Source organism: Alternaria viburni (assembly GCF_023758015.1).
Source record: "Alternaria viburni strain BMP 2772 chromosome Unknown scaffold_41, whole genome shotgun sequence".
Lineage (NCBI taxonomy): Eukaryota > Fungi > Ascomycota > Dothideomycetes > Pleosporales > Pleosporaceae > Alternaria > Alternaria viburni.
Window position 1 is genome coordinate 146,907 of NW_026055810.1, and position 19,726 is coordinate 166,632.

At 54.5% G+C, this 19,726-nt stretch overlaps 6 protein-coding genes across 6 annotated transcripts; 5 read left to right on the forward strand and 1 right to left on the reverse strand.

Annotated features, from left to right (window-relative positions):
- Positions 1-246: 246 nt before the first annotated feature.
- J4E79_011427 (uncharacterized protein) lies at positions 247-8,562 on the forward strand (the record flags this gene model as incomplete). The annotated part of the gene is made up of 6 exons (XM_049360256.1): positions 247-376; positions 440-2,529; positions 2,586-3,264; positions 3,422-3,511; positions 3,561-7,733; positions 7,784-8,562. The coding sequence occupies 6 exons, from the start codon at positions 247-249 to the stop codon at positions 8,560-8,562; spliced, it is 7,941 nt and encodes a 2,646-aa protein (XP_049205332.1).
- A 497-nt stretch (positions 8,563-9,059) lies between these two features.
- J4E79_011428 (uncharacterized protein) lies at positions 9,060-10,746 on the forward strand (the record flags this gene model as incomplete). Its single annotated transcript, XM_049360257.1, has 3 exons — positions 9,060-9,699; positions 9,764-10,383; positions 10,474-10,746. The coding sequence occupies 3 exons, from the start codon at positions 9,060-9,062 to the stop codon at positions 10,744-10,746; spliced, it is 1,533 nt and encodes a 510-aa protein (XP_049205333.1).
- A 262-nt stretch (positions 10,747-11,008) lies between these two features.
- On the reverse strand, positions 11,009-12,140 carry J4E79_011429 (uncharacterized protein; the record flags this gene model as incomplete). Its single annotated transcript, XM_049360258.1, has 2 exons — positions 11,009-11,909; positions 11,977-12,140. The coding sequence occupies 2 exons, from the start codon at positions 12,138-12,140 to the stop codon at positions 11,009-11,011; spliced, it is 1,065 nt and encodes a 354-aa protein (XP_049205334.1).
- A 290-nt stretch (positions 12,141-12,430) lies between these two features.
- On the forward strand, positions 12,431-13,642 carry J4E79_011430 (uncharacterized protein; the record flags this gene model as incomplete). The annotated part of the gene is given in 3 exon segments (XM_049360259.1): positions 12,431-13,042; positions 13,090-13,601; positions 13,621-13,642. The coding sequence occupies 3 exon segments, from the start codon at positions 12,431-12,433 to the stop codon at positions 13,640-13,642; spliced, it is 1,146 nt and encodes a 381-aa protein (XP_049205335.1).
- A 562-nt stretch (positions 13,643-14,204) lies between these two features.
- On the forward strand, positions 14,205-14,678 carry J4E79_011431 (uncharacterized protein; the record flags this gene model as incomplete). The annotated part of the gene is given in 2 exon segments (XM_049360260.1): positions 14,205-14,283; positions 14,296-14,678. The coding sequence occupies 2 exon segments, from the start codon at positions 14,205-14,207 to the stop codon at positions 14,676-14,678; spliced, it is 462 nt and encodes a 153-aa protein (XP_049205336.1).
- Positions 14,679-17,318: 2,640 nt separating this feature from the next.
- J4E79_011432 (uncharacterized protein) lies at positions 17,319-19,289 on the forward strand (the record flags this gene model as incomplete). The annotated part of the gene is made up of 4 exons (XM_049360261.1): positions 17,319-17,334; positions 17,383-17,471; positions 17,522-17,699; positions 17,749-19,289. 4 exons carry the CDS (start codon positions 17,319-17,321, stop codon positions 19,287-19,289), a joined length of 1,824 nt encoding a protein of 607 aa, XP_049205337.1.
- Between the last annotated feature and the right edge of the window lie 437 nt (positions 19,290-19,726).

The window sequence follows — 19,726 nt, forward strand, 5'->3', positions numbered from 1 at the left end:
GTTGTCGTAGGTTATTGGACGCATAGGGCGCAACGGTTCCAAGAGGGGCGGTCGGTGGTGGTCGAGGGCGCAGGCCAGTGGGTTTGGTGGTGGAAGGGCGCTCCACACCTTGTGGAGGCAGGAGCGAGGCGATGTCATTGCCCTAGCAAATAAACGAGAACTCTTGGCGCATCATTTCGCGATATCGACGCCGACACGCAACCCCGCCAACACCCCGCACCCGCCTTCACATGTGGACTGATAGACATGGCTGTGAATGGGGACGCTGAGTCGCGGGCAATCCACCGCGACGAGCTGCGGCCGAAGCTCATAACGAGCTCCACCAAGCGCCGCGTCAACGAGCTCTCGGGGCTGCAGACCAAGGTCGCAGACGACTGTGAGTGTCTCTGGGGACTGCACGTGGAAGCGAACGATGGCTGACTCAACAATCTTCCTGTAGCCCTCGTCACTGCCGACCTCCAAGCGCTCCTCGAACTCCTCTTCGAAACATATCCGCTATACGACGACCGCGAATCACGCCGCGCGGTCGAGGGCGTCCTCAAGTCGCTGGTGAACGGACCCCATGGCGACAAAGTGCTGCCCCCGGTGGTCAAGTTCTTGACGCAGGAATGCTCCAAGAAGGCCATTGCGCACGCCAATGCCTTTGTGCTCAACGACTGGTGTTCGGTGCTGCTGCTGCAGTTTGCAAAGTCGCCTGAACAGTGGGCCAAGCTCGGCCTGGATGTGGCGCTGGCAAATGCGCGCGTACTCGAGACGTGCGTGAGCGCTGGGGGCGACCGGCGAGCTGGCCGCCTCTCCATAGCGGCTCTCGTTTCGACGCGCCGGGCCCTGCGCGCCATCTTCCGCTCCGAGGCAATTGGCAACGACGCCCTCGACAAACTCGTCACGAACCTCACTGCAAAGGGCAGCGCGCCCACAGCTGGAAATGCTGTCTTCCTCGGCGTCATCGCTGGCGTCTCATCCCGTCTACCGACCGTCAAGCCGCTCCTCGAAGGCCGCAAACAAGACTACTACACCTACTACACACGAGAGATTGTCGGATCAAGGAGCCAGCTGCCGGACCACATCTCCAATGCGTTACACGATTTCTTCGACAGCTTCCCTACTCTGGAGGAGCTGCGAAAGGATGTCATACCACCCATTGAAAAGGCCTTGCTGAGAGCACCTGAAGTAGTACTGAACGACATTGTCTCACCCATGTTCCTGGCCCTCCCCGAATCTATGGATCTCTCCGATATTTTGCTAGGAAACATGCTGAAGCCGCTGCTTTCCAATGTCAAATCGAGCAATGCTGCCATTCGCGCAGGCGCTTTGCGAACATTCAAAGCGTTGGCTTCGAGATCAAAAGATGATGCCAAGATTGACAAGGTCGCAGACGAAGTGCTTACTCCTTTGAAGCAAGGCAAAGTTTCCGGTGCTGACCAGAAGGTCCTTCATGCTCAGATGCTCTCAGCGCTACCAGCGTCAATAGCCCTAGCAAAGAAGATCCCAGCAGGTATCGCTCCGGTAGCCTTGAAGGAGCCGAGTGAGCCAGCTGTCGTAGCTGAAGTGTCCGCAATTACAACCCACCTGAACTTTGGTCTAGCGAACGGAGGTGCTCTTGACAAGGCCGTCTCAGATGCCTTCATTAAGGGCATGGCCGATAAACGCGTACCCGTCAAGAAGCTTTGGGCAATCCGCGCAGCAGACCTTTGGTGGAATCTGTCCGATGAACAGCAAGCTCAACCCGACGTACTTGCGTTCTGCCAAACAACTCTGCCGAAGCTCGTTGAGATCTGGCAGGAAGTTAATGCAAACCCGCTGCCTGCGACCCAGAGTGGCTTGATCACGGTAGGACACTACACTGTCGCGCTCCTCATCGATAGAGTACAGAACATGAAGGACGAGAAGTTGGGATCCATCTATAAGAAATCTGATGTCATCTCGCAGTCGCTCGCCACCCAACCAAAGCCTTCCATCCTTCTCAATCCCAAAGTGTATTCGAAATTGTCTTCAGAAGAGGACGTTTCCCTTGCACTACGCGCCTTGAAGGCCATTGCGCCAGACGTTACACAAGCTTCCAAAGAAGTCGCAGATGCATGGGCACAGGCGTTCATCTTCCTCATCGTCGCTCCCAGCGTCTCCGCCAAGGCGAAGGCGGCTGCTAAGCAGGCTTTGACACAAGCATATCTTCAAACCTCGCCCGAGAAGATCAGCAACATCACAATAGAAGGATTGTGGTCGTGGTATAGGTCGAGTGAACAGGAAGATAAGGAGAGCGCTGCGTTCGCATCCAAGGCAGGTTCAGCTGAGCTTGGCGCTGTATTGAGCTGCATATGTCTGCCTGCAGAGACAGTGAAGAAAGAGAACGCAAGTGTGGACATTGTGGCTCTACAACAACAGGCCATGCGTCTCGTTGTATTGGCACGAAAAGAGATTATGCCAAGAGTGTCTTGGATTGATCTGTGCCTTCGCATGGGTGTAGATCCCGGACAGGTCGTCCGGGATAACTTGCAAGACTTTGTGAGCACTATTAACGAAGCAACAGAGGTATTCTTGCTCAACCGTCGATCTTTTCAATGAACTATCACTAACGTCCGACACAGAACAAAGACAATGAGAAACTACCCGCCATCGATGCAGCAGCCTACAGCGCTTACACCGACATGGCTTTCGTAGCGCCAGAGGCCGCTCTGCCGGCAGTGGTCAAGCAGTTCAGTCAAGACCTCGATCCAAAGCAGATGGAATCTGTAGGACCGACCGAAGCAGCCATCTTCCGTACACCAGAGGGCACAGCGTATATCGACGTCCTTTCGAAGAAAGCACCTGTGGTAATCGACAAGAACACGAAAGACTACGATACCCTGAAGTGGGAAGAAGAGCTACGAGCACAGCTTGCACAAAAGAAGGGCCAAGCCAAGAAGCTGAGCGCAGACGACCAAGCCAAGGTCAACGCCCAGCTGGCTAAAGAGTCCGCTATCAGGAAAGAAGTGACTGGCACAGAGCACAGAATGAGGCGAGGTGTGGGCATCATCCGGAGTCTCGCTACCGGACCTCCGACAGAGGCGGAGCAATGGATGGGACCTGCCGTGGATCTCTTGATCCAAGCCATTCGTGCTGGTGCTGGTCTTCTGCTGGGAGACGTTCCAGCGACTGCTTTGATCTCGTGCTCCGAGCGGGTATCCAACCGTCTGGGCATGATGCGACCATTCATTGGCGTAGCAGTACTGCGAACAATCGGTTCTATACAGCTTGCTAGCGAGTATGAAGACGAGGATCTTGGCGGTAAGTACCCTTCGACCAATAGTTCAGCTTTGAACCTTGTTGATGATCTTAGATCTGGTAACACGCGTCCTCTACCGTCTTCGGTTCTTGAGCGAACAGAGGCCGCTCGATGCAGTATCTTTGGCGTACTGCTTCCCTCTGCTTTTCCTTGTACTAGAAAAGGGTGGTATTGGCAAGTCTGCGCCCGAAGAAGCTGACGAGCAGCTGATCCTGGCTATCGAAGTGCTGACTTTCCACACCAACTCCTGTGAGTTCTTTAAGCACGAACACTGATACCTTGCTGACACCTCTGAAAGGTACTGACCCTCGTCTCCCCCGCAAAGCCTTACTGGAGATTCTGGTATGGTCCATGCAGAAATACCAGCAGCATTACAAGATAATCAAGGACTGCGTGACCAATCTCGCTAGCGGACTGGCCCCCAATATCACTAACGATGAGCTGGGCGCCTTGCTGCGTGGTACCATCGTGCCGGAAACTGGTGTCCGAACCGCGGTTTTGCAAGCCATTGACGCTGAACTCGACATGAACGACCTCACCTTCAGTGAAGAGATCTTCATCGCTTGTCACGATGATGAGTCTGAGAATGCTGAGCTGGCCCGAACAATTTGGGACGAAAACGACCTAGAGCTTAAAGCAGATGCTGGCGTACAGATGTTGCCTTACCTGGACTCTCTCGACAAGCCACTCAGAAGGGCAACCGCACGAGCTATTGGCGAAGTCATTACCAAATTCCCGGACACGTTTGGCGATATTCTACGGAGATTGCGCGAGACCTACGCCGAAAAAGCCAAGCCACGCGTCCCGGAGCGTGATGAGTACGGCATGCCACGAAAGGTCGATCTTCGCGACCCTTGGGAGAGTAGAGACGGTATTGCGCTTGCCTTCAAGGAGATGACACCAGGTTTCAAGCCCGATGACCTTGTAGACTTCTTAAACTTCCTGATCTACGAGGGCCCCTTGGGAGACCGAAGTCCCGCGGTCAGAGATGAGTTGATCGAAGCTGCGACTTCAGTCATCACCGTCAAAGCGCAAACCAAGGTCGAGCCTCTCATGGAACTATTCGAGAACGCTCTTGAAGCCCCTGATCGAAAGTCGGAGATGTACGATCAAGTCAACGAAGCAGTCATCATTCTTTATGGTGCACTGGGTCGTCATCTTGCGGCTGGCGATGAGCGCGTTCCAAAGGTCGTACAGAGACTTTTGGCAACTCTCAGTACGCCTTCCGAGACAGTGCAATACGCCGTTGCCCAATGTCTGCCACCGCTGGTCCGTACTTCCGAGCAAGAGGTGTCGAATTACATCAATCAGATGATGGATCAACTACTCACTTCAAAGAAGTATGCTTCGCGTCGCGGTGCTGCCTATGGTCTGGCGGGTGTCGTACGCGGTAAGGGTCTGGGTCTGCTCAAAGAACATCGGATCATGTCCACCCTCAAAGGAGCTAGCGAGAACAAGAAAGACATAAACCAAAGGCAGGGAGTATACCTGGCATACGAGCTCTTCTCGCTGATCCTCGGTCGCTTGTTCGAACCATATGTCATCCAGCTAGTGCCTCAATTGCTTGCTGGATTCGGCGATACCAGTGCAGACGTCCGAGAAGCCTGTCTCGATGCTGCCAAGACTTGCTTCTCCACGCTCAGTTCCTTTGGTGTCAAACAGGTTCTACCAATCCTCTTGGAAGGTCTTGATGAGGATCAGTGGCGTAGTAAGAAGGGTGCTTGTGACTCTTTGGGAGCCATGGCATATCTCGATCCTAACCAGCTGGCTCTTAGCTTGCCCGATATCATTCCACCCCTCACCGTTGTGTTGACAGACAGCCACAAAGAAGTCCGATCTTCAGCAAACCGAAGTTTGCAGCGCTTCGGTGAAGTCATCAGCAATCCTGAGATCAAGAGCGTCGTCAACATCATCTTGAAGGCTCTCAGCGACCCGACAAAGTACACAGACGATGCCCTCGATGCTCTGATCAAGATCCAGTTCGCACATTTCCTCGATGCGCCTTCTCTCGCTCTCGTTGTGCGAATTCTGGAGCGTGGTTTGGGCGATCGCTCTGGAACCAAGCGGAAGTCCTCACAAATCATCGGCAGCTTGGCATACCTCTCAGAAAGGAAGGACCTCACCTCCCATCTGCCAATCTTGGTCGCTGGACTACGGGTTGCGATCGTGGACCCTGTACCGGCTACACGTGCTACCGCCTCAAAAGCGCTCGGTTCGCTCGTCGAAAAGCTTGGAGAGGATGCGCTGCCAGATCTTATTCCAAGTCTCATGTCTACGCTCAAGTCCGACACGGGTGCAGGAGATCGACTTGGTTCTGCCCAAGCTCTGTCAGAAGTTCTTGCAGGTCTTGGAACAGGACGCCTGGAAGAGACACTGCCAAGCATCCTGCAAAACGTGGCCAGCAGCAGAGCTTCTGTGCGCGAAGGTTTCATGTCTCTGTTCATCTTCTTGCCAGTTTGCTTCGGAAACAGTTTCGCCAACTACCTCAGCAAGATCATTCCTCCCATTCTCGGCGGTCTTGCGGACGAAGTGGAATCGATCCGAGAAACTGCCCTGCGAGCTGGTCGTCTCTTGGTCAAGAACTTTGCCACCAAGGCAATCGACCTGCTACTACCAGAGCTTGAGAGGGGTCTCGCAGACGACAGCTACAGGATTCGTCTCAGTTCCGTGGAGCTTGTGGGAGATTTACTGTTCAACCTCACAGGTATCAGCGGCAAGGTGGAAGAGGAAGAGGTCGAAGAGGGCGCGAAAGAGGCTGGTCAATCGCTACTCGAAGTCCTCGGAGAAGAAAAGCGCAACAAGGTCCTGTCTGCTCTATACATTTGCAGATTCGACACGTCTGGCCTTGTACGAACAGCCTCCATCAACGTATGGAAGGCATTGGTGGCCAGTCCTCGTACTCTGCGCGAGCTTATTCCTACGCTTACTCAACTTCTCATCCGCCGTCTGGCAAGCTCAAACATGGAGCAGAAGGTCATCGCCGGAAACGCGCTGGGAGAGCTCATTCGCAAAGCTGGAGACGGTGTACTTGCTACGTTGTTGCCCACCCTCGAGGAAGGTCTACATACCACCGATACAGACGCCAAGCAGGGTATCTGCATCGCCCTTCGCGAAATCATCGCAGCTGCTTCGCCAGAGCAACTTGAGGACTACGAGAAGACTCTTATCCAAGTTGTACGGACTGCTCTGGTGGATCCCAACGCGGATGTGCGAGAAGCAGCGGCGGAAGCCTTCGACGCTCTACAACAAATCTTTGGCAAGAGGGCTGTCGACCAGGTCCTACCTTACCTGCTCAATCTTCTGCGTTCGGACGACGATGCGCAAAACGCCCTATCAGCGCTTCTCACCCTCCTCACAGATCAACAACGATCAAACATCATTCTACCAAATCTCCTACCAACACTTCTCACTTCGCCTATGACTGCCTTCAATGCCCGCGCTATTGCATCGTTGGCTGAGGTGGCAAGCTCCGCTATGACCCGACGACTGCCCAACATCCTCAACACCATCATGGACAATGTCATCGCTTCCAAGGACGAAGAGCTCCGGTCAGAACTCGAGACGTCGTTTGACAAGGTACTCCTATCCGTGGATGAGTTCGATGGTCTTAATACGGCCATGAGCGTCATGCTTGCCTTGTCGAAACATGACGATGAGCGGAGACGCGCACGTGCCGATATTCACCTGGCTAAATTCTTCGCAGAGGCAGACGTTGATTTCTCAAGATACTACCCTGACCTCATACGGGCACTTCTCATCTCCTTTGGCGACAGTGATACGGAAGTTGTCAAGGCTGCATGGACTGCCCTCAGCACCCTTACAAGCAAACGTCTGCGAAAGGAAGAAATGGAATCACTAGTCATCTCTACTCGTCAGACACTCAACCAAGTCGGTGTTGCTGGTGCAGACCTCCCTGGATTCTCACTCCCCAAGGGTATCAACGCCATCCTGCCTATTTTCCTGCAGGGTCTCATGAACGGATCAGTGGACCAGAGAACTCAAGCTGCGCTGGCCATCTCCGACGTCATCGACCGCACCAGCGCGAAGTCACTCCAGCCGTTTGTTACTCAGATTACAGGACCCCTCATTCGTGTGGTCACAGAGCGCTCTGTCGAGGTGAAGGCAGCTATTCTGCTCACACTCAACAACCTGCTAGAGAAGATCCCGACCTTCCTCAAGCCCTTCTTGCCCCAACTCCAGCGCACATTCGCCAAGTCGCTTGCCGATACATCGTCGGATGTGTTGCGAGCGCGAGCAGCCAAGGCTCTTGGTACATTGATCAAGCTTACACCAAGGGTGGACCCACTCATCGCTGAGTTGGTGACGGGATCCAAGACGAGCGACGAAAACGTCAAGACGGCTATGCTGAAGGCCTTGTTTGAGGTGGTAAGCAAGGCAGGCAAGAACATGAGCGAAGCAAGCAGGAACGCCATCCTAGGTCTCATCGACAACGAGAGCGATGATTCTAATGGTAAGTTTAGACTGATTCTGATCCTGCTTAGTGTAACTAACATGGGGTAGATGCAATGGCGATTACAAACGCACGACTTCTGGGTGCCCTCATCAGCTGCCTTCCAGAAGATGTCGCGTCCAGTCTTCTCAAGGCTCGCGTGCTTACGACACACTACAACAAATCTTCTGTACTGGCGCTCAATGCCATTCTGCTAGATGCTCCCGAGGCTCTGACAGAATCGTTTGCAGACGAGACTGTGAATGTCATCTGCCAGGGTGTTGGACATTCGCAACCGTTCATCTCGGATAACTCGATCCTCGCCGCTGGCAAATACCTTCTATCAGAGAAGAGCAGCAAGAGCTTTGACCACACCAAGCCAATCTTCGAGGCCCTTGCCCCAGTAGTCGAACCCGGTCATCCCGTCGATACGAGGCGTTTAGCGCTTGTGGTGCTTCGCACAGTTGCGCGAGAGCACAACGAGCTGATCCGTCCGCACATCCCGCTCCTCATACCGGTGGTCTTCGCGTCGGTGCGCGACCCGGTGATCCCAGTCAAGCTGTCGGCTGAAGCGGCGTTCCTTGCCATCTTCTCGGTGGTGGACGAAGAGACGGCCGTATTCGACAAGTACATGGCTGGACCTGGCAAGAGCCTGTCTGCTGGTCAACAGCGCAGCATGGGCGACTACTTCAAGAGGGTTGCCATGAGGCTAGCTGGGCAAGCCAGGGAGAGGAAGGAGGCCGAAGGTGGAGCAGGCGGTCTCGGCTTGTCGAGCGACGAGATGGAAGATGAGCGAGAGATTTGGAGCGTAGGGAAAGTGGAGTTGGGAGATGTGTTTGGTGAAAACTAGCAATGTGGTACAATGGCTGGGATGGTGTACATGGCCTAAAAGCGACTGCACTAGCATTGGGACGGAGCGCATTTGAAAACGAATCATGTTAGTATATACGTGCAGAGCGAATGAAAGTTACATTGAATGTTCTGGGACCGAAAGGAAGGGTGCATGTGGTGGAGGTTTCATGGGGCTCGTGGAAGTTGTTAGGCTGCCCCAGCATCAACTCCGCAAACCCCCGAGCTCTGACCTCACGCTCTCCACGACTGCATGCTTGTCCATCAGCGTAGGCCCCGCACAACGCCTGCTGTCCTTGCCCGCCATCGGGGCCCATCATTGCATACGCGTGCGATCCCGCTGGCACTCTTGAAGCGTCGCGCAGACCCCGGCGTCGCTCTCCCGCCGCCCTCAGCCTTCTCCACAGCCCGCACGCGCATCTGTCCAACGCGCGACGACCTCGCAACGCGCACATCACGACGCATTGAGCGCCACCACGGCGCGCTTCCACCGCCATCATGGCAGGCACCATACGGCCCAATGACATGAATGTCTCCACCACGCCGACGCTCTCGTCGGGCACCCTGCCCAGCCTCACATCTCTCCAGACGGACCTCACCAAGAAGCCCAACGCGCCGCGCGCCCCCCGTGTCGACGTCGAGCCCCTGTACGCCGCAGTCAAAGGCTCCATAAGCGACGCAGACTGGACCATCTACAAGAAAGCCCTGTCCTTCTTTCTCCTCGGCAACCTCAACCAGGAGGAGCTGTCCCACAAGCTGTCCAAGATCCTCACCACGCCCGCCCTCGAACACGCGCACAATGCGCTCTTCACGGCTATATACGCTAACATATGGCGCGACCCGCCCGAAGCAGGCATCGCCAGTTGGGTGTCGAGTAGCGATAAGCCGACTAGCGGGACGGTCAAGGGGACAGGGGACGAGAGCGAGAAGAGACTCAAGCACGAGGTTATGCAATTGAGTCGGAGGGAGAGGAAGAGGCTGAAGGGTATACCGGCAGGCGAGAGCCCGCTGAGTACGGGGCTCGAGAGCTTGGGCGCGGGTGCTGCTGGGCCGGTGCAGGAGTATGTTGATGCGAGACGGGCGAAGCAGCTCGATGTTGGGCCGAGCAGCAACCAGGGCGGTGGATTTGGAAAGACGAGTACGTGCACGACATTTGCTATACCCTTCCTTTACGTCTTGAGATGCTAACAACTTGGTTTCAGACTGGGAACTCGAGATTCGGAAACGGTATACCTCGGCCCTCTACGCCGAGACACACGAATTCCCCACCGCGACGACGATATCCTACCGCCTCCTACCAATATGCTACGAGTTCGGACTGCCTCAAGGCCATACGTCCGACTGCCCAGACTATCTCAACATCGCTACCGAGACATACATCAAAGAAGCACTGGCAAACTTACTAGGTAAAGTGAGCAGTAACGGCCCTGGATACGTGCGCACAGGCGAATTCAAGAAGAAGCTCGCGCGAGAGGAAAGACTAGTAGACCGCGGCGAGCTAGCCCGAGGCATCGGCGGCGAACTCCCCGTCGAAGCAGAAGAGCGACGAAAGCGGAAACTCCTGTGTATGGAGGACTTGAGACTCGCGCTGGAACTCGGAGACTCGTACCTCGGACAAACACCACTGATTGCGGGATCGATAATGAACTCGAGGTTTCTGGATACGCACGGCATCGAGGACATTTACAATGCGCCCGCGAAACCGCTTACGAATGGTACTCTCACTAACGGTATCAATGGCATTGCGAACGGGACTAAGCACGACCTCAACGGCGAAACTTGGACGATTGACTTTGGCGACCCGATGCAGATTGATGATGAAGTGGGTATGCACTGGCAAGGAGGTAGTGTACAAGATATGCAGGAGATGGACGATGCGCTTGACGATATTCTGAACCTCGGCGATCTATAGGAAGGTCTTGAAGTTGGCTCTGGCGACCCGGTGCAGATCGATGACGAAGTGGACATGCACTGGCAAGGAGGCAGCGTACAAGACGCGGAGGAGGTGGACGATGCGCTTGACGACGATATTTTGAACCTCGGAGACCAATCGGAAGGTCATGGACGTGGCGACCCAACGCAGATCGACGATGAAGTGGGCGTACACTGGCAAGGAGACAGCGTTCAAGACGGGCAAGAGATGGACGATGCGCTTGACGATATTCTGAACCTCGGCAATCTGTAGAAGGGTCATGAAAGCGAATGATAGAGGGAACGAGCATGGAGGCGTTTGTGAGCTTCGGCATTTGGGCGGCGCATGTGGGATTTGCATTTCGGTGTCTGGGTGTAGCTATGGGATGATACCCTGTCTTTTGCTTGTTGTCTCGTTGAGTTGGTGGTCGGCATTATGACTCGCGATGTATCTCGCTGAGCATTGTTACTTTTGTAGTGAATGGAGACCAGATATATCTCAGTGTCGAGCGCATGTTGCATGAAACGTCGTCATTTCATTGCATGATAGCCCGGCAATCCCATACCATAACCCTCTCGTCCCACCCCGTACTAGCACACCAGCCCTCTGCGCCAAACAAACACCAATCAACGCCTGTGACGAACTCGGTATGCCTCCCCATTCTCCCCATTTCCCTACCCCCGCCATAAAACATGGGATCCTCCAGCATATTCTCCTGCTTCACACTCCCCACACCCATAGCACTCCCATCCGTCCACACCCGACACGTCATATCGTAACTCGCACTAAGCAATATATCGCTCAAATGCGGACTCCAACTCAACTTCCGAACCGCATACTCGTGTCCTGGTAAGACAGCAACAGGCCCCTGCTGTGGCATCCTGATATCAAACGTGCGTATCACGCGATCCACCCCTGCGGTTGCAACGATAGTATCCCTATATTTATTCCAATCATGCGTCAGCGCCTCCGCAGGCGCAACACCCACGCCCGGCGCATGTCCCATCCTCGCTTTCGGCGGCTGATGAATCGGCACACTCATCGTCAGATGATTACTCGCACTCGCCGGCGTCCTCAGATCGAAAACCCTCAAATGGCTATCACTACTCACACTTGACAGCACACTCGGACTGTGCGGACTGAAACTCGCACTGTAGGTACATGAATGCGTCGGCAGCGTGGTTATACTCGCATCGGCATTCGGGTTCCAGATCTTGATTGTGCCGTCCCAGGATGAGGATAGGAAAGTGTCTTTGGACACGAGGTTCCAACTGACGGCGAAGACTTCGCGCGCGTGCTCTTGCCAGGATGCGATGGGGAAGTTGGGCACGTTTATGTCGAAGAGTTTTACCGAGCCGTCGCCGCCCGCGGTGAGGAGTTGGGACTCGTGCGCTTCGGACCAGGTGCTGTCGAAGAGGGAGTCTTGCGTGTCGAACCTGGGGACACGGGTGGGTTAGCATGTGACAGTAAGGTGGAAAGGTGGAAGAGGGGTGATGGAAGTACCATTTCTCGGCTACGATGCCATTCGCTGTAAGGCCTAGTATGTACAGGCGTCCGTTTCCGACGAGCCCGAAGTTGGCGGATGTTGCGACGGCGATGCGCGAGTCGAAGAAGGGGCTGTATTTGACCGAGTAGCCGTTGAAGCCTTGGGTGCGGAACTCGAGCATCGTGGGTGGTGAAGGTGGGGCTGGGATTTGGGATTACGGCGCGTGGAAAATGGGTATGGTACGGCGCGTCATGTCGCGCCGGGACGTGGAGTGGGTGTTGTGCTGCAGCATGGTTGCGGATGACGAGGTGTCGGTTGACCGAGGCGCCTTTGGATTCTGGCGGGGCTGGTGTGGCGCCGGAAGTTGTCCCGTGACAGCGCGTCTGCTTGTACGCCAGTCGCCACTGTCGAGGAGGCCTTTTCACTTTGTTGATGCGACTATGTGCGCCATTTTAACCCACCACAGTCGGTATGGACGCGTTCGTGTCGCGCAAGAGGAAGTGGGATGAGGGGCCGCCCAGGTCCGTGGCGAGTACAGGCAAGCGGCCTTCAGAGGCTAGAGACCCAGAAGAAGAGTCTACCGATTTCAAGTTGGCCTTGTTGGCATCTCTACATCCTACAGTTGATGAGGGGACTCTACTTGAAGCATTGCTTGCTGCTGAAGGGGCCGTTGAACAAGCCTCGGAGTGTCTATCGCGACCTCAAGTTACTTCCCCACGCAAGCGACCCGCATCATCGACAGTGGGCTATCAATCGTCACTGAGCTCGTATCGCATTGCTCCCGCCAACAGCACGTTGACCAAGAAGCCACTTGTGAGAAAGGGCAAGACACTATTTCTCTATAGCCCAGAAGACATCGAAGTACATACGCCTTGTTCAATCATACATAACTTTCTTCCGGTAGAGCAAGCGGATGCACTGCTGTCACAATTACTGGACGCCTCGTCGACCTACGACAGGTACGAGTTCAAGCTGTTCGACAGAGTTGTTGTAAGCCCGCACACATACTCCTTCTACGTCAACAGCTTAGAAGAGGCGGAAAGACAAAAGACGGAATACATCTACAACGGTGGCCAGATCAAGGTAAGACCGCTGACAAGAAACACCACCAAGATGCTAATTCCACCCAGGATGTCCGACAAAGCCTCCCAGAAATGCTCAACGCATGCCCCCAAGTCGAAGACGCCGTCAACCGCGAAATCCGCCGCAGAATCCGCGACTTCTACCCCAACGGCAAGAAACTCAGATACCAATCCCCTCACCCCTGGAAAGCAAACACCGCCTTTGTAAACTGCTACGACGGACCACAAGAAAGCGTCGGATACCACGCCGACCAACTCACCTACCTCGGTCCACGAGCCGTCATCGGCAGTCTAAGCCTCGGCGTAGCGCGCGAATTCCGGGTCCGCAAGACCGTCGCCGAAGACGACGAGCACCGAAAAGACGACGGTTCACGCGCGGACGCACAAGGCCAAATCAGCATTCATCTTCCACACAACTCGCTCCTGGTCATGCATGCTGAGATGCAAGAAGAATGGAAACACTCGATTGCGCCGGCCCAAGCTATCGATCCTCACCCACTTGCGAAGAACAAGCGTCTCAATATTACGTATCGGTTCTATAAGGATAGCCTCCATCCGAGGTATACGCCAAAATGCAAGTGTGGCGTTCCGACTGTGTTGAGGTGTGCGACGAGGAAGAAGGAATCGAGGGGGAGGTATATGTGGATGTGCCATGCGGGTTATGTGCCGGGTCGGGAGAGTTGTGGGTTTTTTCAGTGGGCGGAGTTTGATGAGGATGGAGAGCCGCCTTGGGCGTCGAAAGTTATGAAGGAAAATGAAGGGTTGAGTCAGGATGGACAGGTTGTGAAGACGGCGATTGATAGTGGTGTCTTGGCACATGCCTCTTGAACCGAAGGCAGCGCCTTCTATCCATCACCTGAACATGAGAACTATTTATGGCGAGATCCGGATCGTAAGGCGCGACTCTCGACGACGACGCAAGCGCAGCTGTAGTCCGCATCGTACCTCGCTTGTCATTACAAACAGACCCAAACCTCTAACGTCGAGTTGCAACGACCTCCATTGTCAAGCACTCATATTGTTTCGAACAGTACATTCTCATCGGCAAGCTTTACTACGAGCATCCATATTGCTACACTCGGTGCATTGTCGTCAGCACGCTTTACTCTTGCCTCGCGACCGAGAAGTCACCCGAACCTACTCTACCGTCTAACCTCACAACCATGCCACCTCTCTTCCCCCACCAAGCGGTCATGTTTCGGCCATCGACACCCATGCCGCAACCCAACGAAGTACTCGACAGTATCCTCACAGGCTATCTCTGGGGTTGTCTTCTGATAACTCTGTTCCTCTTCACGTACTTCGCCATCAGCTTCTGCGCCTGGGTTCTCTCAGCAGTCTTGGCTTCGATCGACACGATTGTTGACTTCGTACGGATGTACTGCGAGTTTTCGGATGCTAGTACCGATGTCGAGATGAGCGGCGACTGTTGGCTGGAGAAGTACACGACTGAGAGGGCGGAAAAGCTCAACAGAGCAGATGAAATCACCAGGCTCAAGTGCACACTGCACGATCATGACAGCGCCCTCCCAGACGCACACTCAGCCAACGAAAAACCCATCCTGCACCTGTCCAACACCGACACGAACTTCCCCAACCCCCCCTCGAAGTCCCCTACACCCCCGCCCCTTTCTTAACATACTCGTCCAACCAACCCACCGCCTGCAAAAAAGCCTGTTCTTTCGCGAACCTCGCCTTCGCATGCGACAAATCCCCTTTAACACCAAACCCATGCTCGACATCCGAATACAGGAACATTTGGTACGGAACGGTGTGGTCTTTGAGGATATCCTCTGTCTCGCGCCGCTTCTCAGCTGGGAAGATGGAATCGGTTTCTGCGTTGTTGTTGGTGGTATCGTTAGTGCGTTCTTTTTGTTTATGTCTTTGTCTCGACAGTTTGGTTTTTTGGAGTAGGTGGGATGACTGAAATGAATGGAAGGAATGAAACGCGAATGTTACAATTGAAAGTCATACCTGCAGCAGCAATACTCAACGGCCCCCTAATACCCCTAACTTCATCCTTATCCACAAAACTAGGATGCGCAGTAAACCCCGCGTCAATCCCCCCATTCCCCAACCCCCCTTCTTTCAAAAACCGACACACGTATTTCCCGCCAAAACAATATCCCACCCCACCCAACCTCTTGATCCCCAACTCATCCCTCAAATGCTTAATCACATTCTCAAACATAGGATCCACAGTATCAGTCTTCGGCATCGTCGTTCTGATATACTCCTGCAAGTCAAACGACTCCGGGGCCGGAAACGGCACTTCGCTCCCGTTGAAGACGTCGGGGATGACGGTTAAGTACCCGTTTTGGGCGAACTGGTCGGCGATGAGTTGGATGTTGGGGAAGTCCATGCCGAGGACGTCGGTCATGATGAGGATTGCGTTTGAGGGGGAGGGGTTGTTGGGGGGGTAGGTGGTGTATGTGCGGACTGGGGTGTGGGTTAGATGATATGATTTGCAAACTGGAGGTGAGTGAAGATGTACTGTTGTCGATATATTTGATTTGCCCTTGTGGAGTGCCTTCGTGCTTTACGCCGACGATGCAGCAACGCTGCATTGGGTTGGATGCCATCGTGAGGGGTTGGGACGAGAAGCAGGTTGTGAAGAATGAGCGCTGTTTTTAAGCATTTGTATGTCGTTCCCTCATTGTGACTCAAAACCTGATGACGAAGTTCAGCTATGAGTCGGATATAGCGCCCCACCCTGGAGTGCAGCTCGGAAGCGGTTAGCGACAGGGGTTCTTGCGCCCTAGGATGTACACTAATAATTATCTCCGGATAGGAGTTTCCAGGGTATTTCTATCATGAATTGCTGTTGAGCTATTAGATGGCTTGTTGTGTTAGGCCTGAAGGGATGATCTTCGGAGTGGGTAGGCTTCAGCTAGTTGGTACGCAACACGGGACAGTTCTTGCCGCAGGCATTGTTGGTTTGTTGAAAGTTAAACGTTCGTAATTACAAAACTTCTATGTATCCCATATGTACATATCTAATTCAAAAACTGAGCATGTTAGCACGCACGAGCTTGCTCTTTTCTGTGATCACACATACCTCGTTTTCTCGTCTGCAGAGGTGTGACTCCTCAATGTCTCACTCGGCTGACACTTCGCCTTGTAACCCTTTCGTCCACATAACCACTTCCACGTGGGTCAATGTAGCTGGTCCTTGCTGGCCTGACAATCTCAACGTCGCTAATGCGTCGCCTGGATACACTCCTCGCCCGACTCCTCGCACGGCTCCTTGCACGTATGCGAGGCTCTTCGACGTACTCAATAGCACGGGGACGAGATCGCGATCGCCTGGATGATGTGAGTGTGAGACACAAATGGTGCCATTGAAGTTACTACGAACCTATACTCGACGTAACGGCCGTCGTCGCTGAAGCTCTCGACCGATGTCCGGCGCCATTCGCGCGGCAGACGCATCACGCCGGCTGGTGTATGAGACGTGTAGTTGCCTCGTCGGGGAGGTGGCTCAATGACGGTACGACCGCGCGTTTCGTAAGACCGCATGAGACACATGTTGATGGTGTTTGATGTCTTTGCTCTTCCGCAATGAGAATGGTGATGATGATGTTGAGGATGTAGGCTACCGGATGCCGGGTTCCCGGGTGATGACGTTGTACAGCGAACGACGCGACAGCGAACGAGGGAAGCGAATAGCGTCCAGAATGGGCGATGTGCGAGACAGAGAGTCAATGATGCAGGATGTGCTTGTATATCAGTTCAGTCTTGAAGATATCTCAACGCGACTTGCAACGCGCGGAAATGACGTGCGCCAAGGGTTTGCTGGGGCATTCCAAGGTTGTTTGGTTTGCCAGCCTCTTCAATTCGCAACCAGATATTTCCATGCAGTCAGCGGTGAATTGCAAGCATGCGCATGTGATTCTGGGATGTATCCTTGATCGAAGGAGCTATTTGCATAGTGATCTCGGCGGTATTTCGTTCTAGACCTGGCCTCGATGATGGAATGCGATGTTGGCTGAGCATGCAGCAAAGCCAGACTATCAGCAAAAGGAACGCGGATCATGGGTGCTGACATGTAGAGCTGGTACCTGGAGTAACATGTGAAGATGTTCGTTAGCTACCCCCAGGTGAGCTGTCATGAAGGAGCCACCCCCACCTGCCCCGCGACTCGTGGCTGGTCGCGGAAACGTAGGCGGTGACGACGCAGAGGCCACCGCCAACGCTGCCAGCTACAGGCAGACATCCTCTGCAATTGACGTAACCAATTCCTTTTGCTACTCACTGTCTTTTGAACTGCGCGCACAATGTCTCTAGTATCAGGTATGAGCTCCAGATAGCTTCTGCATAGCAGCTACTAACCGTAAACAGACGCCATTTGGGCAGCGTCCCCCTCGACAACGCGCGGACAGGCAACACCGCTCTCCTCGGACCCCAAGGGCGAACGGATTGCCTATGCCGTGAGTCTCCCAACTACCCAGAGCTTTCGCGGAGCTAATTGAGTATCCAGTCAGGTAAATCCGTCTTCCTGCGCTCCATCGACGACCCGGCTGTCAGTAAACAATACACCCAGCACACGACACAGACGACTGTCGCCCGCTTCTCGCCCTCAGGCTTCTACGTTGCTAGTGGGGATGTCTCGGGTACCGTCAAGGTGTGGGACTGCGCCGGTGAAGGAGCTACAAAAGGTGGGTGAGGCATAGCAGGACATGGAGCGAGGAAGCTGACGCGGTGCAGGCGACTACCACATTATCGCAGGCCGCATCAACGACTTGGCATGGGATGGCGACTCGCAGCGCATCATAGCTGTCGGCGACGGCAAGGAGCGCTTCGGCCACTGCATCACGGCAGACAGCGGCAACAGCGTGGGCGAAATCTCAGGCCACTCGTCACAGATCAACTGCGTGTCTATCCGCCAGCAACGACCCCTCCGCGCCGCCACGGGCTCCGACGATACCAGCCTGGTCTTCTACCACGGCGCTCCCTTCAAGTTCAACACCAGCCTGAGAGGACAGCACAACCGCTTCGTCTTCGGCACCGCCTTCTCCCCGGACGGTTCCGTATTCGCAAGCGTCGGCGCCGACAAGCGCATATGGCTATACGATGGCAAGACCGGCGAGGCAAAGGGACAGATTGGCGAGGGTGTACATACTGGCAGCATCTTCGGCGTGTCGTGGTCCAAGGACTCAAAGAAGTTCGTCACAGCCAGTGCGGACCAGACGGTCCGGATATGGGACCCGGAAGCAGGCAAAAACATTCAGACCTGGAGGATGGGCGAGGAAGGCGTCGCTAGCATACCCGACCAGCAGGTCGGTGTGGTATGGCCCACCGGCCGCAGTGATGGTCTGATCGTCAGTGTGGATCTCGAAGGAAACCTGAACTACCTCGTCGACGGCAACCCAAAGCCAACGCGCATCATCCGTGGCCATTCCAAGAACATTACATCGGCTGCCATAGCTGGATCTACTTTCGCCACGGGAAGCTATGACGGCCGTGTCCTCGCATGGGACACCACCACTGGATTGGCTGACAAGGTCGAAGGCGCAGCACATTCCAGCTACGTCGCCGGCATCACGACTTCCGACAGCAAGAATGAGGCGGAGTTGTACAGTGTTGGCTGGGACGATACATTACGCTCCATGTCCGTTCCGGACAAGATCTTCACTGGCGAGGCACACGATCTCAAGTTCCAACCCAAGGGCGTTGCCGCGACATCGAGCACCGTGCTGATTCCTTCTACCGACGCCATCGCAGTATACTCCAAGGGGGCCCAGGTCAGCTCGTTACCGGTCAAATTCGCCCCTACCTCAATCGCAGCGCACGGCTCTACCGTTGCTGTTGGTGGAGACGACAAGCTAGTGCACATCTACACCCTTTCTGGCACTGAGCTTAAGGAGACCGACACAGTACTCCGCCGTGCAACAGCTCCCATCTCCGCACTCGCCTTTTCTGCCTCAGGCAAGAAGTTAGCAGTGGGTGCTGGAAACGGCAAGATCTACGCATTTGAGGTAGGCGGAGACTGGAAAGTCATCACGGACAGATGGAGTGCCCATACTGCACGCATCACCTGCCTGGCCTGGGACGAGAGTGAGAACTACGCCGCAAGTGGCAGTCTGGACACCAATGTTATGGTCTGGAGCACAGAAGACCCTGGCAAGCGTATCAAGGCTCTTAACGCTCACAAGGATGGCGTCAATGGTGTCGCTTGGGAGAAGGGTCTCAAGGTCATTTCGGCGGGAGGCGATGCTAGCATCAAGGTGTGGAGCGTGAAGGCGTGAGACGTCAACCAATAGTCGAAAGATGAGCAAAAGAAATTAACGATCCATCATGGTGTGGATGACAAGAACTTGATTCAATTCAGATTAGGGAGTGATGGCTAGCTTTTGAAGGACCTCGACGAAAGGTGAGGCGGTCGGGTGCGCCTGCCCTTTTCTGCTTGCATGTGATTGTGCGGCTACTTCCAACATACCCCTCCAACTTAAATTCCATGCCAACTCCTCAGCCTTCTCACCGTGCAGATAGTACTCGCATGTCGCAATCAATGTGCCCAATCACAAGCATTGGGCTATCGACTGCTGTTGCAGTCTGCATGCAGCCCTCACAGCCAAAAGACCCGCGTAAGCCCCATTTGCCTAGTTTGCCTTGGAATTCGGTATGCCTCAGCGCGAACAGCCACCTCGAGGCTCATTACATGCAGGCCGGCTACAGAGGTCCT